General features: G+C 43.0%; 1 protein-coding gene across 13 annotated transcripts in view; it reads right to left on the bottom strand.

The window, feature by feature from the left end:
• Positions 1-12,363, bottom strand: part of STRBP (spermatid perinuclear RNA binding protein) — a 56,320-nt gene that overhangs the window by 22,312 nt on the left and 21,645 nt on the right. For 9 of the 13 annotated variants that reach the window (XR_007778954.1, XM_050980855.1, XM_050980861.1 and 6 more), the window contains exons 2-8: positions 12,004-12,179; positions 9,879-10,096; positions 8,948-9,113; positions 7,142-7,286; positions 1,777-1,871; positions 1,272-1,367; positions 453-564 (exon numbers count right to left, since the gene is read on the bottom strand). Coding sequence is in view for 12 of the 13 variants with exons in the window: in XM_050980855.1 (XP_050836812.1) it covers positions 453-564; positions 1,272-1,367; positions 1,777-1,871; positions 7,142-7,286; positions 8,948-9,113; positions 9,879-10,096; positions 12,004-12,006 (835 nt within the window). In the remaining variant the exon portion in view is untranslated. The remainder of the gene's footprint in view (positions 1-452; positions 565-1,271; positions 1,368-1,776; positions 1,872-7,141; positions 7,287-8,947; positions 9,114-9,878; positions 10,097-12,003; positions 12,180-12,363) is intronic. The other 4 variants (XM_050980858.1, XM_050980860.1, XM_050980864.1 and 1 more) reach the window with 3 other exon arrangements.

Here is a 12,363-nt window from a genome sequence, read left to right as displayed (position 1 = left end):
CAGGGACTCAGGCCTCACACAATGCAAACTGACCCAAGGCTTTATACCCTTGCAGTGGCCACAGACCTTATCAGAGTAAACACTGCACATGGGTGATAACATTAACTGAAATCAGTAGGTCTGGAAGCAAAAACATCGTTTGGACAGATATGTAGATTTCAGGGAATCTGCAGAAACCAGATAATCATTAAGTCTATTTACCTGCAACCCCTTAATGAGGTAGGGGTTAATTTATAACAAATCTAACATTCCCTGTTAACTTCTCCTGCAGTGGCAATATCATTCATACAGTTACCACTATGCAAAATCCTTTCTTTTAATCTTATATTTTAAAGAAAAAAACATTAATTCACTTCACGGCAGGCATTTCTCATGTGATCCTACAGCAACAGCTAAATGTTCAGGTGGGCTAAGCATCCCTTTGTGTTCCTGGAGTTCATCTGGCCCCTTACCAGGAAGCAGAATTCCAGATGCCAAACACTCCATCACTCGCCGCAATGCTTCCCCAGCGCCCAAAGGTCTATTACAAGTACCTATAGATTTTTCACATATAAGCTCGAGTGGCTAGAAGACATTAAATTACGATTAGTATGGACACAAGGGTAACTGTGACTGAAAGTTAAAAATGGGGGGGGTAGGGGGGATGAACATTCACATCAGGACACTTTGTTTGTAATCTACTACAGGTCTAAGGGATGGAGACCTGCCCCAGAGGAGGCCATGTCCTCGTGCAGGGCATGTCTTTGTCCCCCTGGTGTGAGTCACCTTTTGAACACACCAGCTGCTCTCCACTGTCTGCCCAAAAAGTCAAAAAGGAGAGGTCTCTAAAGTCAAGTCAGATGATCGTTCTCTCAGAGGGCTTTCAGTTCCACACAAGAAAAACCTCTGTTGCTCTACAGAGTGTTCCTCTCCAGGCACGCAGAGCAAACCTGCCCAGGAAAGCGCGACAGCCGCTGGTAGGAGTGGCATTGTCACAGGAGCAGGATAGTTTTAGAATACTAAACAAGAGGGATGGAAGGCAACAACAAGTGGGAGTCTGTTGCCAATCCTCTGGGATGTGCGAGGCCCACAGCAATGTGTCCCTTTCCATGGGATCAGTGCATCACAGACTCTTGCCTTCTCTCCTCTACACAGGGAGCAGTTAATGGGGAGCAAAGGAACAGGGGTAGAAGGAGTCTCTTACAAGACTGCTTTCTCCAGTCCATACGCTGCTACAAGTCTCAGGAGATCTGAGACATGACCCTGTGGCCTTCAGCTCTTTCTGTACTTACCCAGCCTTTCAGTGGTGCCCATGTGGGGACTCTGTTGCACAAATCCCGCAGAATGCGAAGGACAATTACACATGATTTTAGTCCATTTGCCCTGGCCTAAAACAAACAAAATGATTCCAATACACCTGCAAAAGCCTGGTCTTCAATTTTGCTTTTCTTTTTAAATGCACAGAGTCCTGGGATAGATTTTTAATTATTATTACTTAATACTTAATCAGCTTCATGCAAAATAAAAACACTTATATATAAGTACACTTGAATTTAGAGAGAGGTATAAAAAAGGCAGCGAAATGTCAAGATTGCTTTTGTAGCCTCATGACAACTCTGGACCAGCTGACTGTCTCCCTGTCACGTTTGCCCTCGCACAGTACAGCACTGGGTTGGAATTCTAGACCTTTGCTCTAGGAGGGACTAGTCAGAAATTAAAGAGGCATTAAAATTAAAACTGTCTCAAATAAAACCTCGCAAGGCTACAATAACAACAAGGTAAGAACAAAGAGCCAACCTGAAACCATTTGGCGTGCCGCAGAGACGCCAAGGCCTCCAGGCATTTCTGCCTGTCCAATAAGTCCGGAGGATCTTTCATCGCAACATTATCTACTGATAAAAATGGGATAAAAAGAGACAGATACAATTTGACCAAGGGGTTTCTGTCACAATACAAAAAGAGCGGCAGCATCTCAATGAGATAATAAGACTCCCAGAATTTAAGTGCACGGTGTTATTTAATTTAAACAAGCCATTAAAGGTAGTAAATGTGCACGTGTGCAACAGAAGCAAAGGCATTCACTCCTTGTAAAATAATAGTAATAATAAAGATGGCCACTGCTACAGACAATCTGGGATCTTATTAAAAATGTAGAACACATTTCAGGGCAGAAAATAGCTCTATAGCACTTTTCTTTTTTTTCTTTTTTTTCTGTTGGGATGTACTGGGCTTTTTTTCCTCTTATTCTTTGTGACTTTTATTCCACAAAGGTGGCACAGAATTTCAAAGCTTCTTTGGACAAGAGGAAGATACTCTCAGAGGGTAATAAAAAAAATGTAATAGGTAGAAAGTGAAATTACATCCATGCAATAGTTGAGAATTCCAAAGAAAAACATTGAATATATTTGAAATATTACTGCATGAACAGTACTAGCCAGTATAATTCAATGAAAGAAATATACAGGAAATGCTAGTACAATACTTTAGTTTGATTAGTCTTTCATATAACCAGAGCATATGAAAGAGTGGGTTTGGTAACTTCCAGGTCATTAATGTATTTGAGAGGAAGTGCCCTCATGTAAAAGCTTCCCAACAGCAACTGAAACCAACAGAGGAAATTCAGAGATGGATTTGAGAGACAAGACACTGATATTTTCTGTCCAGGTTTACACTTTTTTTGCCTTCCCCGCGCCCCCCCCCCCCCCTTTATCAACCAACTTGTAACAAACTGCTTTTAGCAGCAAAATCCAATTCTGCATTGAGGAGAATTCTCTACCAGTTCTTCCATATTTATTTTATTTTAATCCAAAGGAGTTTGTGACATCCAGATTCTCTGGAAACTCTATATAAATTACAAATTCTACATTTCTGTGAAATCACATTACAAAGATACTAGTTTTAGCTGATGTTGAGAACAACTGGAATAACAAAATGAATCCATGGCTTAACTAAAACCTTGGATACGACATTTTCCTATGAATACATAGTTACTCTTGTCTTAAAAAAATAATTTGGAAATACACTCTTTTCATTATTCATAATGGTTAATTCTCCAGGTCTTTAGAGACCTTTGCAGAGGTGAATGAAATACTAAATCCATTCCAAACTGAAAACTCTGCTAGATGAGCAAAATCTAGCAAGACATCTAAAATACCAGGACAAAGTACCATCAGCTTATTAGTGCCATCTCCAAGGACATTTCCATGAGTTCCTTTGAATGGGATTGGCTGCACAAGCAATTGCATCTTTAATGTTAAGGCTGCCTCTCCTAAGCCATTTCCTGGGAAGGTTACTCTGTAAAAGCACTGGATGTCATGATGAATAAAAGAGCCCAAAGCAAAAAAAACCCCACCAGTGTAAAACTGAACAGAACCAGTATCTTGTCTGACAGGTGATGGTTGCAGTTCACAGCTGCTGACTCAAGTGCTATAAGCTTATTTTCTAACCCCTGTGAACTTCACAGCAGATATTTGCATTGTTTGTTATTGCCCTCATCAACAGCATTCCAGGATTGGGATTAATCACTCCTCTTGTCTGCTTTGCAAATCAGTGTCCAAATGAAAGCTGCAAAGTCTCAAAGCTCTGGCTTTCTTTGAGCACAAAAGGTCACTTTGGAACACAAGATTTGCTTCTAAATTTCCTTTGCAGTTTCGCTGTTTTCAGGAGTGACATTTGTGGCACAGGACTACTCAACATCCATCTGGGTAGTTCTCTGAGAAAACTTCACTGCAGACAATATAAACATCTGCTTAAAGCTCAAGTATTGTATCAAACAAGTACTGTCAATGAATGATCAGAATCTTATTTTAAAACGTTAGAAATGGCAAAGGTGACTGACTGCAAAATCATTTTTTTGCAATGAACTGGTGCTCAGTGTTATATGAGGCTTTGCTAAAGAGTGTTGCAGCCATTGATAAAGTAAATTAATTTTTCATTTAAACTACAGACCGAACAGAATACATGTCACCTGTCATTCAGGTGAACCAAAATCCTCTTAAGATGTGTCTGAACCATTGAAAACCATACTTTTGCTTACAGGATTAAGACCATTTTCCAAGGCCTAATTTACAAATATCTTGGAGAATTTTGCCAATTGCTTGTTCAGCCTCAATGTCCTGATGTTGCAGTCTGCCAGCTTTTGGGTGCAAGATTCTATTAAACAGAAAGATGAAGAGAACAGGCAGTGAAGAGGGCGAGCGGCTTGCAGCGGGCTCCCTTCAGACCCCCTCGGGAGAATGGCATGTTTCTTCATGCTCTGCCAGTCAGGAAAGTGAGACCAAATCAAAATTTTCAAACGGGATTGCAAAGCTTTCCTTTTTTCCTTGCAGTTTTAACAAGGGCAGTGATCCAAGGAGTTTAGTAAAGAGTAAATTCTAAAGCCCTGACATTAGCTCACGCTATGCAACGCAGAACCAATCCCTCAGGAATTCTCTCCCCACTGCTGTAGCATTCTCTTCACACAGGAGCTGCCAACTCCATTCATCTGAGCCCTACGAGGAGCCTTGTGTTCTCCAGAGAGGGGAGGGCAGGCTGGGGCTTGCTGCCCCTGCAGAGACACTTGGCCTCTTGGGAGCATCACTGGCCATGTCCTGCTCCAGGAGCAACGGGACTTCAGCCCCACTTTGGTGAACCAGCTTGTTTGTAATTACATAATTTGTTTTACTGTATGCTCAGTAGCAATGACTGGTTTTCAGGATACAAGGTTCTGGTCTGGAAAGCCCAATTTATATTTGATGCTGTGACTAAAAATTCAGTTTCTTGAGAAGTTTAGAATTTAAACTGATGCAAAATGCAGGGAAATTTAGGTGCTTGACTTCTCAACATGAGAAGGCAGAGCTTTAGGGGTAGCTGTTTGTGAGAAACACCAAAATGCACACACACACTGAGCCACTATTTATTTTTGCTAAGGAGCAGCAAAAACAAATAGGACAAACACCACATCTTAAACATGAACACTTTTCCAAAGAGGTGGGGACTGAAGAGAAATCCAGGAATGTTTTTCGATACATTCTGACATCAGGGCATGAAGGCACACACAGCATTCCTACAGAACAATGGGAGCACTGGTAACGAGGGCCGTTGGCCTGACCTGGGTTGTTAGAGGACAGATTAGTGCTAATCCCACCACAGAAACCTTGGTCAGTTTTCCACAGGCTCAGGCAGTCTGGGCCTATCTTACATGGAAGATGAAAGGCAAGTTCAGCAGCACTTTGAGCTCCTTCAGTCAAAAGAATGCATGGAGCCAACTGACAGGTTTTTAAAACTGCACAGGAAGTCTGTTTACATTTGGTTGACACTGTTCAGTGGTAGTGAAAAAATATGGCAGTGCTTTGGAGATCAAGGTGTTTTCACCAGTTTTCTCCAATTATTCTCCCTATTCACATGAAACTGTTTTGGTCTGAATCTAAGTGATTCCAATCTAAGTGGTTGGAAAGATTACCAAAAAAAAAAAAAGTATCCCTCCCAACTTACTTAATGACATCTGCATAATGCTCCAATACCCTGAAAAGGAATCTGATAAATGCTTCTGTTCTTTGTGATGAATCAATGCCAAGAAACCTGGACTTTAAAATGAGATCCATGACCCTATTCCCTGTTCTCAGCAGCTGCACAGAATGACAGTGTATAACCACTTCAGGAGAGGTGGTAAAAGCATTTTAAATTTCAAAAATATAGTAGAGACCTTTGAAAATATTTTAAGATACTGGAAAAAAAAATAGACCACCTACGTTTTAAGCATGAGAAAGCATAAAATTCCAACCCTCCTTTAGTCTGAGATTAATTCAGAAATTCCTGGACTTCGCTGGCATTACGGCATCAATTTTTACAAGGAAATACTTGGGCAGAAGCCTTTGTGTAACACCGTATCCCCTGGTGGGAACCTCACAAATCCTTCACCATCGGAATTCATCCTACAGTTCGGGCTCTCTCATGAACATGGATGAGCTGCAGCAGCTCCAGGGCTGGTCTCAGCATCTTGTGGGAAGCTGAACAACTAAAGCAGTATGCAGTTTATTTTTAATGGTCTTGGAAACAGCATTGTTACTAATTTCAGAATAAACAGCCAGTGTAATTAAGGGATCTTTGCCATTCATCTGTTCTGTAAGATTTTTCTACATTCAACTGCTGCCAAAGTGTTACATGTCACTTGGAAAGGGATCCTTCCTGCCATTGCCTCCAAGAAAATGAGGAGAAACTGACCAACATTTCTCACCCCGGTATTCCATGTGGGAGAGGGAGGAAGCAAAGGACTTGTGGCAAGTCTAGAAATGGGAAGAGAGCAACAGGGAGTTCCCTAGCCCACACGGGCCCAGCTGCCTCAGTTGTCATGACAGAGAGTGGCCAGTTGGTCAAAGGTCTGACATCATCCAGTGGCAAAGTTTCTAGGGATAGGTTTGGGAAGCGGAAGCAGAAATTACTGAAAAGATTTTTAAAATACACCAAAGTATGGCTACATTTGCTCTTCTCTACTGCTCACAGTCTGTTTCCAGCCTCACTGGTACCACAGGCACCACTCCTGCAGCACAGAACTGTGTAGGACACCGCGGTGAGGGAGAAGGAACGGAAAGGACTCAGTGACAGTTTTCTACAACTATTTTGCTCTAAGGACATGAGGTACAACGTTCAAATCAGAAGCAAAAGTGCTGTATCACAGCACCATAACTTCAATTGTATCCCAGTTAGGAAATTCTTAAAGCCAGAAACATACACATCATCAATCAGTAAAAACTGAGGGCCAGGACGACACACTGGCGAGCTTTGCAGGAGAGGGCTTTTACATAAAGAGAAACATTTTAATGAGTTTTTCAAGAAACTATGAACCAATCCCACTTGACTGACTTAAATTGCAAACAAGACTGTGCAGCGCCAGGTGCTCAAGAAATAAATAGCAAGTCTGAAAGAAAGAAGAACTAAGATCTAATTGTATGTCAGAGTTAACACTGTAGGAATATTGCTTGAAAGGAAAACTACACATATTTACATGAAATTTAAGCGACTGCTGTCTTTATAAGGCACAAATAACGTAAGTCATGGTGGCAATAGCCAGTCTAGTCAATACATGATGCACAATTAAAAACCTACTTGCCAATTAACCCTGTGCTGCACAGTCAGGACATTTAACTAGAACAGTCTTAAAACCAAGTTAAAACGCTCTGGGTACCTCCTTCCTTCTTCTCTGCTTCATCTCGGATGAGAGGGGATGTGAGTATCACCTTCAAAGTGAGCTTGGGCTCCTTTGTGTTATGGATAACAATAGCTGCCTCATTTACATGCTCCTCCACCAGATACTTCTCTTCTGTAAGTTTCTGAAAGTCACCAAGAAAGATTTCAAGACTCTCCCAAGTTGACTGAAAAAGCGAAGAATCTGTGTATGTGTCTCAGCTAATGAGAAGGCTACAGGGCATTGCAGTATCAAAGGCAGCCTTGCCTCCCTTATTAAAAACAATTTAAAACATTTCTTATGTAGCCAGTGCTGCAGCTGCCTTACAGTTTGCTCCATTAGCATGCACTGTATCAGAGTTCTCTGCAGGTCTTTCAGCAGCTCTTTGGGATCTCTCTCACCCTCCAGAAGCACAAGGGCAGCCAAAGATGGCTCAGAGGCCTCCAGCCACCCCTTCTCTGCAGAGCCTGGTTCAGCACACCGGTGGTTAGGATGACTGCTCCGAGCCCTTCCCTGCTGCAATCTGCTCTGCAGCTCCTTCATTGTTGGGATGAGCATCTGCTTACCATGAGCCTTCAAAGCAGCAAAGCAGCAGCTCCTGAGTCTCTGAGCCTCACTTGTTCCTGTTGTCCACTAATGGACCTAAACCCTCCTTCACCTGATCAGCATCTGATCCCTCTGCAGAGCCTCTCCTTGTCTTCCATGCCCACAACAGCTGGAGTCAGAGTCCTCTTCCCTCATCCTTTCTGTAATCTCTCACAGTCCTTCCCCACAGGATCTTACCTGACTGTCTCTTGAATTTATTCAGTCTTCACATATTTTAATTATGTCTATTCTTTCATTTTATCTCACTTTTTTTGAAGCACATATTAACTTCTCACTCTCAGCCCTCCTCATTCATGCATCACTACAAGGTTTATTCTTTAATACTCAATACATCCCTCTCATTTTCAAACAAGTAAAATTTACTCTTTACTACTCAAAAGATCCTTTGCATTTGTAGCTATGGATAGGGCCACATCTCTAGGAACAACATTAGCCCATTAAAACAGGCCCTTTGTGTGATAGAATTAATGGTGAGAACTAACAGCTGCCAAAAATGGTAAAATGGGGAGAAAAGAAGATCAGGAGAAAAGCAGATCAGAAGAAAAGCAGATTGAGTTTGGTTGTGGTTTGGAGAGGGGCACTTGCAGTGGAACATTTGAGGGTAGTTCCTTGGCACCAGTGTTGGTGAGTCTGGAAGCTGGATTCCTCAGCCTCAGAAGTATCCCTAAACAAGCTGCAACTGCTGCCCACTGGATGCCAGCATCAGAATTAAGTAGCCATAAATAAAAAAAAAGTGAGGTCATGATTAACATGAGTCCAAATGAGTGACCACCTAAAGTGACATGTTCTCACCTTGGCAGCACAGAGGGGTTTATGTGGGAACAGCCCAAGCCAGGCAGCTGCAGTGGGGAACTGCAGGTTCAGGCAGGGGACAACAACAGGGACTGAGTAACACACTTGAGCAGGAAAGATTTCTGCAGTTCAGCTGATGTTGGGTGGACCAGAGCACCCAAACCCACCCTGGGTTAGCTGCACACACAGAGCTGCCCTCAGGGAACCAACAGCACAAACAGGAGTAGGGCAACAACAGCAGGAAGAGGTTACGTTTTGTGAGTAAGGACTTCATGTCGCCACATTAAACAGTCACATGCCCCAGATGCCATCACTTGTCTTTCTTGTTGGAGCAAATTCCAGCCTTTCCCCAAACAGCCCTTGCAGTGCTATCAGCCATTGTGGGAGGACTGCTGCAAATGAACTCACCTCAATTTGAGCTGGGAGATTGTCTTTAACGATACATAACAAGGTCTTTGTGGGTTTTTCTTTGCACATGAGAACCAGCTCCAGATCCATGTCATCTTTGATCAGCAAGCCCTTTGCAACCAAGCCGATTCTCATAACGCCACATAACGTCCGACCACCTTGATCCCTGGAAATGAAACAATTTAGGGTAATTAAAGGGGATTTTACTCTCCAGCTACAGTTTGGGGAGACCTTTCAGAGTCACAGTAAAGAATTTTCAAAGCAACATAGGGACACTTAATTTTTAAGTGCTGAGAAAAAAGACTGTGACAAAAGCCAGTTTTGTAGACTAGGATTGTTTAAAAGCATGGAGTAAAATGCAAGAAATGCTTCTTTGACAGGCCAGCACCAGCTCTTGTCTCATCCAGTTGTCTCCAAAGTGTTTACTGCACACCTGGACTATTTTTTAATAAAAAATCAGCATCTATGCTGATTGGGGCTGATATGCTCAGTGGGGCTGAGTTGCCAGCAGGGGTTATAGCAAAAATGGAAAGTAATGGAGGCTTAGGAAACTTTGTTTGCTGGATTATAAAAACTTCTTTTTTGTATCAGACTGCAGGAGCCCCCAAGCACATGGCTGTCAATTTGCACTGGTGTGTTCCAGAGAATTGTATTTGCTTAAAACTGCTGAAAGGTTTGTCTGCTAAATGCAACTTCACAACATCACAGTAAAATAAGCAAAGAAATAGAGAGCAACTGCTGCCCACACTGGGCTTATTGCCATTCCCTGCATTCCCCCCACGTGATCTCACATCAAAAAGTCCTAATATATCCCCCTCCTTCTATGAACATCCATCTGCAGCAGAGCCAGGTAACACTACGACTCTTATTTGGAGGAAAGGAGCCACTGAGAGCAGCACAGGGACATGTTGTGAGCTGAGGCTTCACTCACTTGGCAGTGCCTTCTGCAGCTTCCTCCTTGGCTTCCACATCACCCTCACACTTCGCAGACTTGTTCTTTTCATCCATCCAGTCAGAGACATGCTTAAGGGCACATTCTACTGTTGAGACCATGTTCTGGACAGCTTCAAGCTCCTCTGGAGATGGATAAATGGTTGAATGCTTCACCATTACGTGGCGGTCATCGTTAGCAAAAGATCGGATCGATCTCTGTTGTGGAGTGGGAAACAGGAAGAAAAGAGAACAAACTTACTGGAGCACTGAATGGGAATCCTGCCTGGCAGGGAGGGTGCACACTGGGCATAGCACAAGGAAAGGAAGCCAGGCAAGGAGAGATGACTCCTGGTTTGGAAAAGTTATTGATACTGTCCAAATACAATTTTGCATATTCTGGAAGCGCTGAGTACAGCCAGCTCTCCTGTGTTTATGCCAGGGACCAGAGCAGCAAACCTTGGAACAGGCAGTCAAAGAGCCAATCCCTCACAGGTTGCTGCTGCTGCAGATGAAGTCACAGGCAGCCTGTGAGAGGCTCAGCCACTGTGCAGGGATTTGCAAAGGCAGGAATGAAGATGAGAATAAAGATAAATGGTAAGAGACTGAAATTTCTTTTTTTTTAAACATTCAAATGAATAGGAAGATATTAGAGTGCTAATTAAAAAAGCCTCTCTGCATTGAAACTAAGAGTCCTGAGTGATACTGCTGAGGGAGGTAAACTTCACTAGCTGGGTAACCTGTGCTAGGAAGTTTTGGGTTTGCTGCAGACTATTCAGGTGAGACTTTTTGGATGTAAACAGTGCCCAGAGCAGCTGTGATCACAGCACAGACCTGTGGCAAGGACAGCAATAAGTCTTGGTCTCTACAGACACATCAGTCACTGCTGAAAGCCTCCCAGAACAGAATCACCAGCCAAACCCCTCTGTTCCTCCTACACATTAAGCACCTTAATTAGGTGCCATTTTCACCCCTTCTTCATGGGTTTGTAGCTGTACCCACTCCTAGAGACACAAAGGGCCTTCGAACAACCTCACAGGCCTCTAGGCTGGATCCTTATTAAGGAACTGTCCATGATTTCCTGGTTTACTGCACTCCCTGTGTCTCTTCCACTGAAGGTCATGACATCATTCCCTTCCTAATTTTTGTGTTCCTACCCAGATGGATAATTTGGGCAGTAACAATTCATCTGTCATGGGCTGGTTTTATCCCCTGCAGTTTGATAGGCTGCAGAATGCTTCCAGGAGGTCCCTCTTGTGGTTATCCCCAACATGGGTACAGCCAGGCTGCAGGGAAACAGCCGAGCTGCATTTACCAACTCCCCCACCATCTTCTACCCTAAGAAATGTCAGTTACAGCAGTGGAACAGAAACCAACTGCTAATTCCTAATTATGAGACACATTTTCTTTTCTAATGAAGAGGGACTAAGATCAACTTGTCATTACAATTCAGGCCAAAGAGAAAGACAGAGTGGGACGCTATTTAAAATATATTAACAACTCTGCTTTGCAAAGTGTTCTTTCTCCCTTTCCCTCTGTAACTGGTAGAAGTCTTGGTTTAGGTATTTTTTCAGTATCTCACCATGAAAATAATTCATACTTGCACATCTTTACAAATCCCACATCTCAGGGATTTCTGTTTGCAGCCAAATCCTCACTTAAACCATACACACCGGGTATATTTGGTACACGTGTTTCATCTACGCTGCCACGAAGTGTGCACAGAGGCACCTTCAATCACACACACATGGATGTGAATAATCAAAACTTGCTTTTGTGAGGTAGAGGTGGAAGGGGACTGTGAGCGTTCGGTAATGAAATCTGTGAGTTCAAGGTCACTGATGCTGTTTGCTACAGCCTGCTAATGCTAGTTTTATTAGAAAACCTTATGAGCGTCCCCTTCATTCGTATTTAATAATTCATGTACTGCAGGCTCACAAGAACACTCTTTGGCTTTAAGAGGCTGACAATACATCAAACCTCACTTGTTCTGCTCAAAGCACACAGTACCATCCCTCAGTTGCAAGGTCAGAAAATCCCCTCTCTTGGGTTTGATCAGGCCCTGTGCAGGCCTGGCAGCAGAAAACACTTTTAATGCACCCCTGTGAAAGACAACAAATACCTACCATGGTTTGTTAGTGTTTCAGCTCTCTCTCCCTCCCTTTCTCCTTTTCCCTCCTTCTTGGTGTCTTTGCTAAGCACTGTTTTGCCTGACAGAACCTCTTCATAAGCCTCTCAGTCCCTTGACAGCTCAAGAGTTCATACAGCCAAGGTGCTCTGGGAGTCACTTTCTCTAATTCACCTGCAAAGAGAGAAACAACTTGAAACCAGCAGCGATGGTGTGTTGATTCCAGAAGTGGTGGATGCAGCCACTGATCAAAGCACCCCAGCTTCCAGATGGGACAGTCACTGATCCATTTATATCTGAGCAAACAGATGTCACTGTGGAAAGCAACTTTTTTGTGATGTGCCCACACGCATGTAAC

Source organism: Serinus canaria, chromosome 17 (assembly GCF_022539315.1).
Source record: "Serinus canaria isolate serCan28SL12 chromosome 17, serCan2020, whole genome shotgun sequence".
NCBI classification, from domain to species: Eukaryota; Metazoa; Chordata; class Aves; order Passeriformes; family Fringillidae; genus Serinus; species Serinus canaria.
This window is presented reverse-complemented; position numbering and strand designations above follow the sequence as displayed.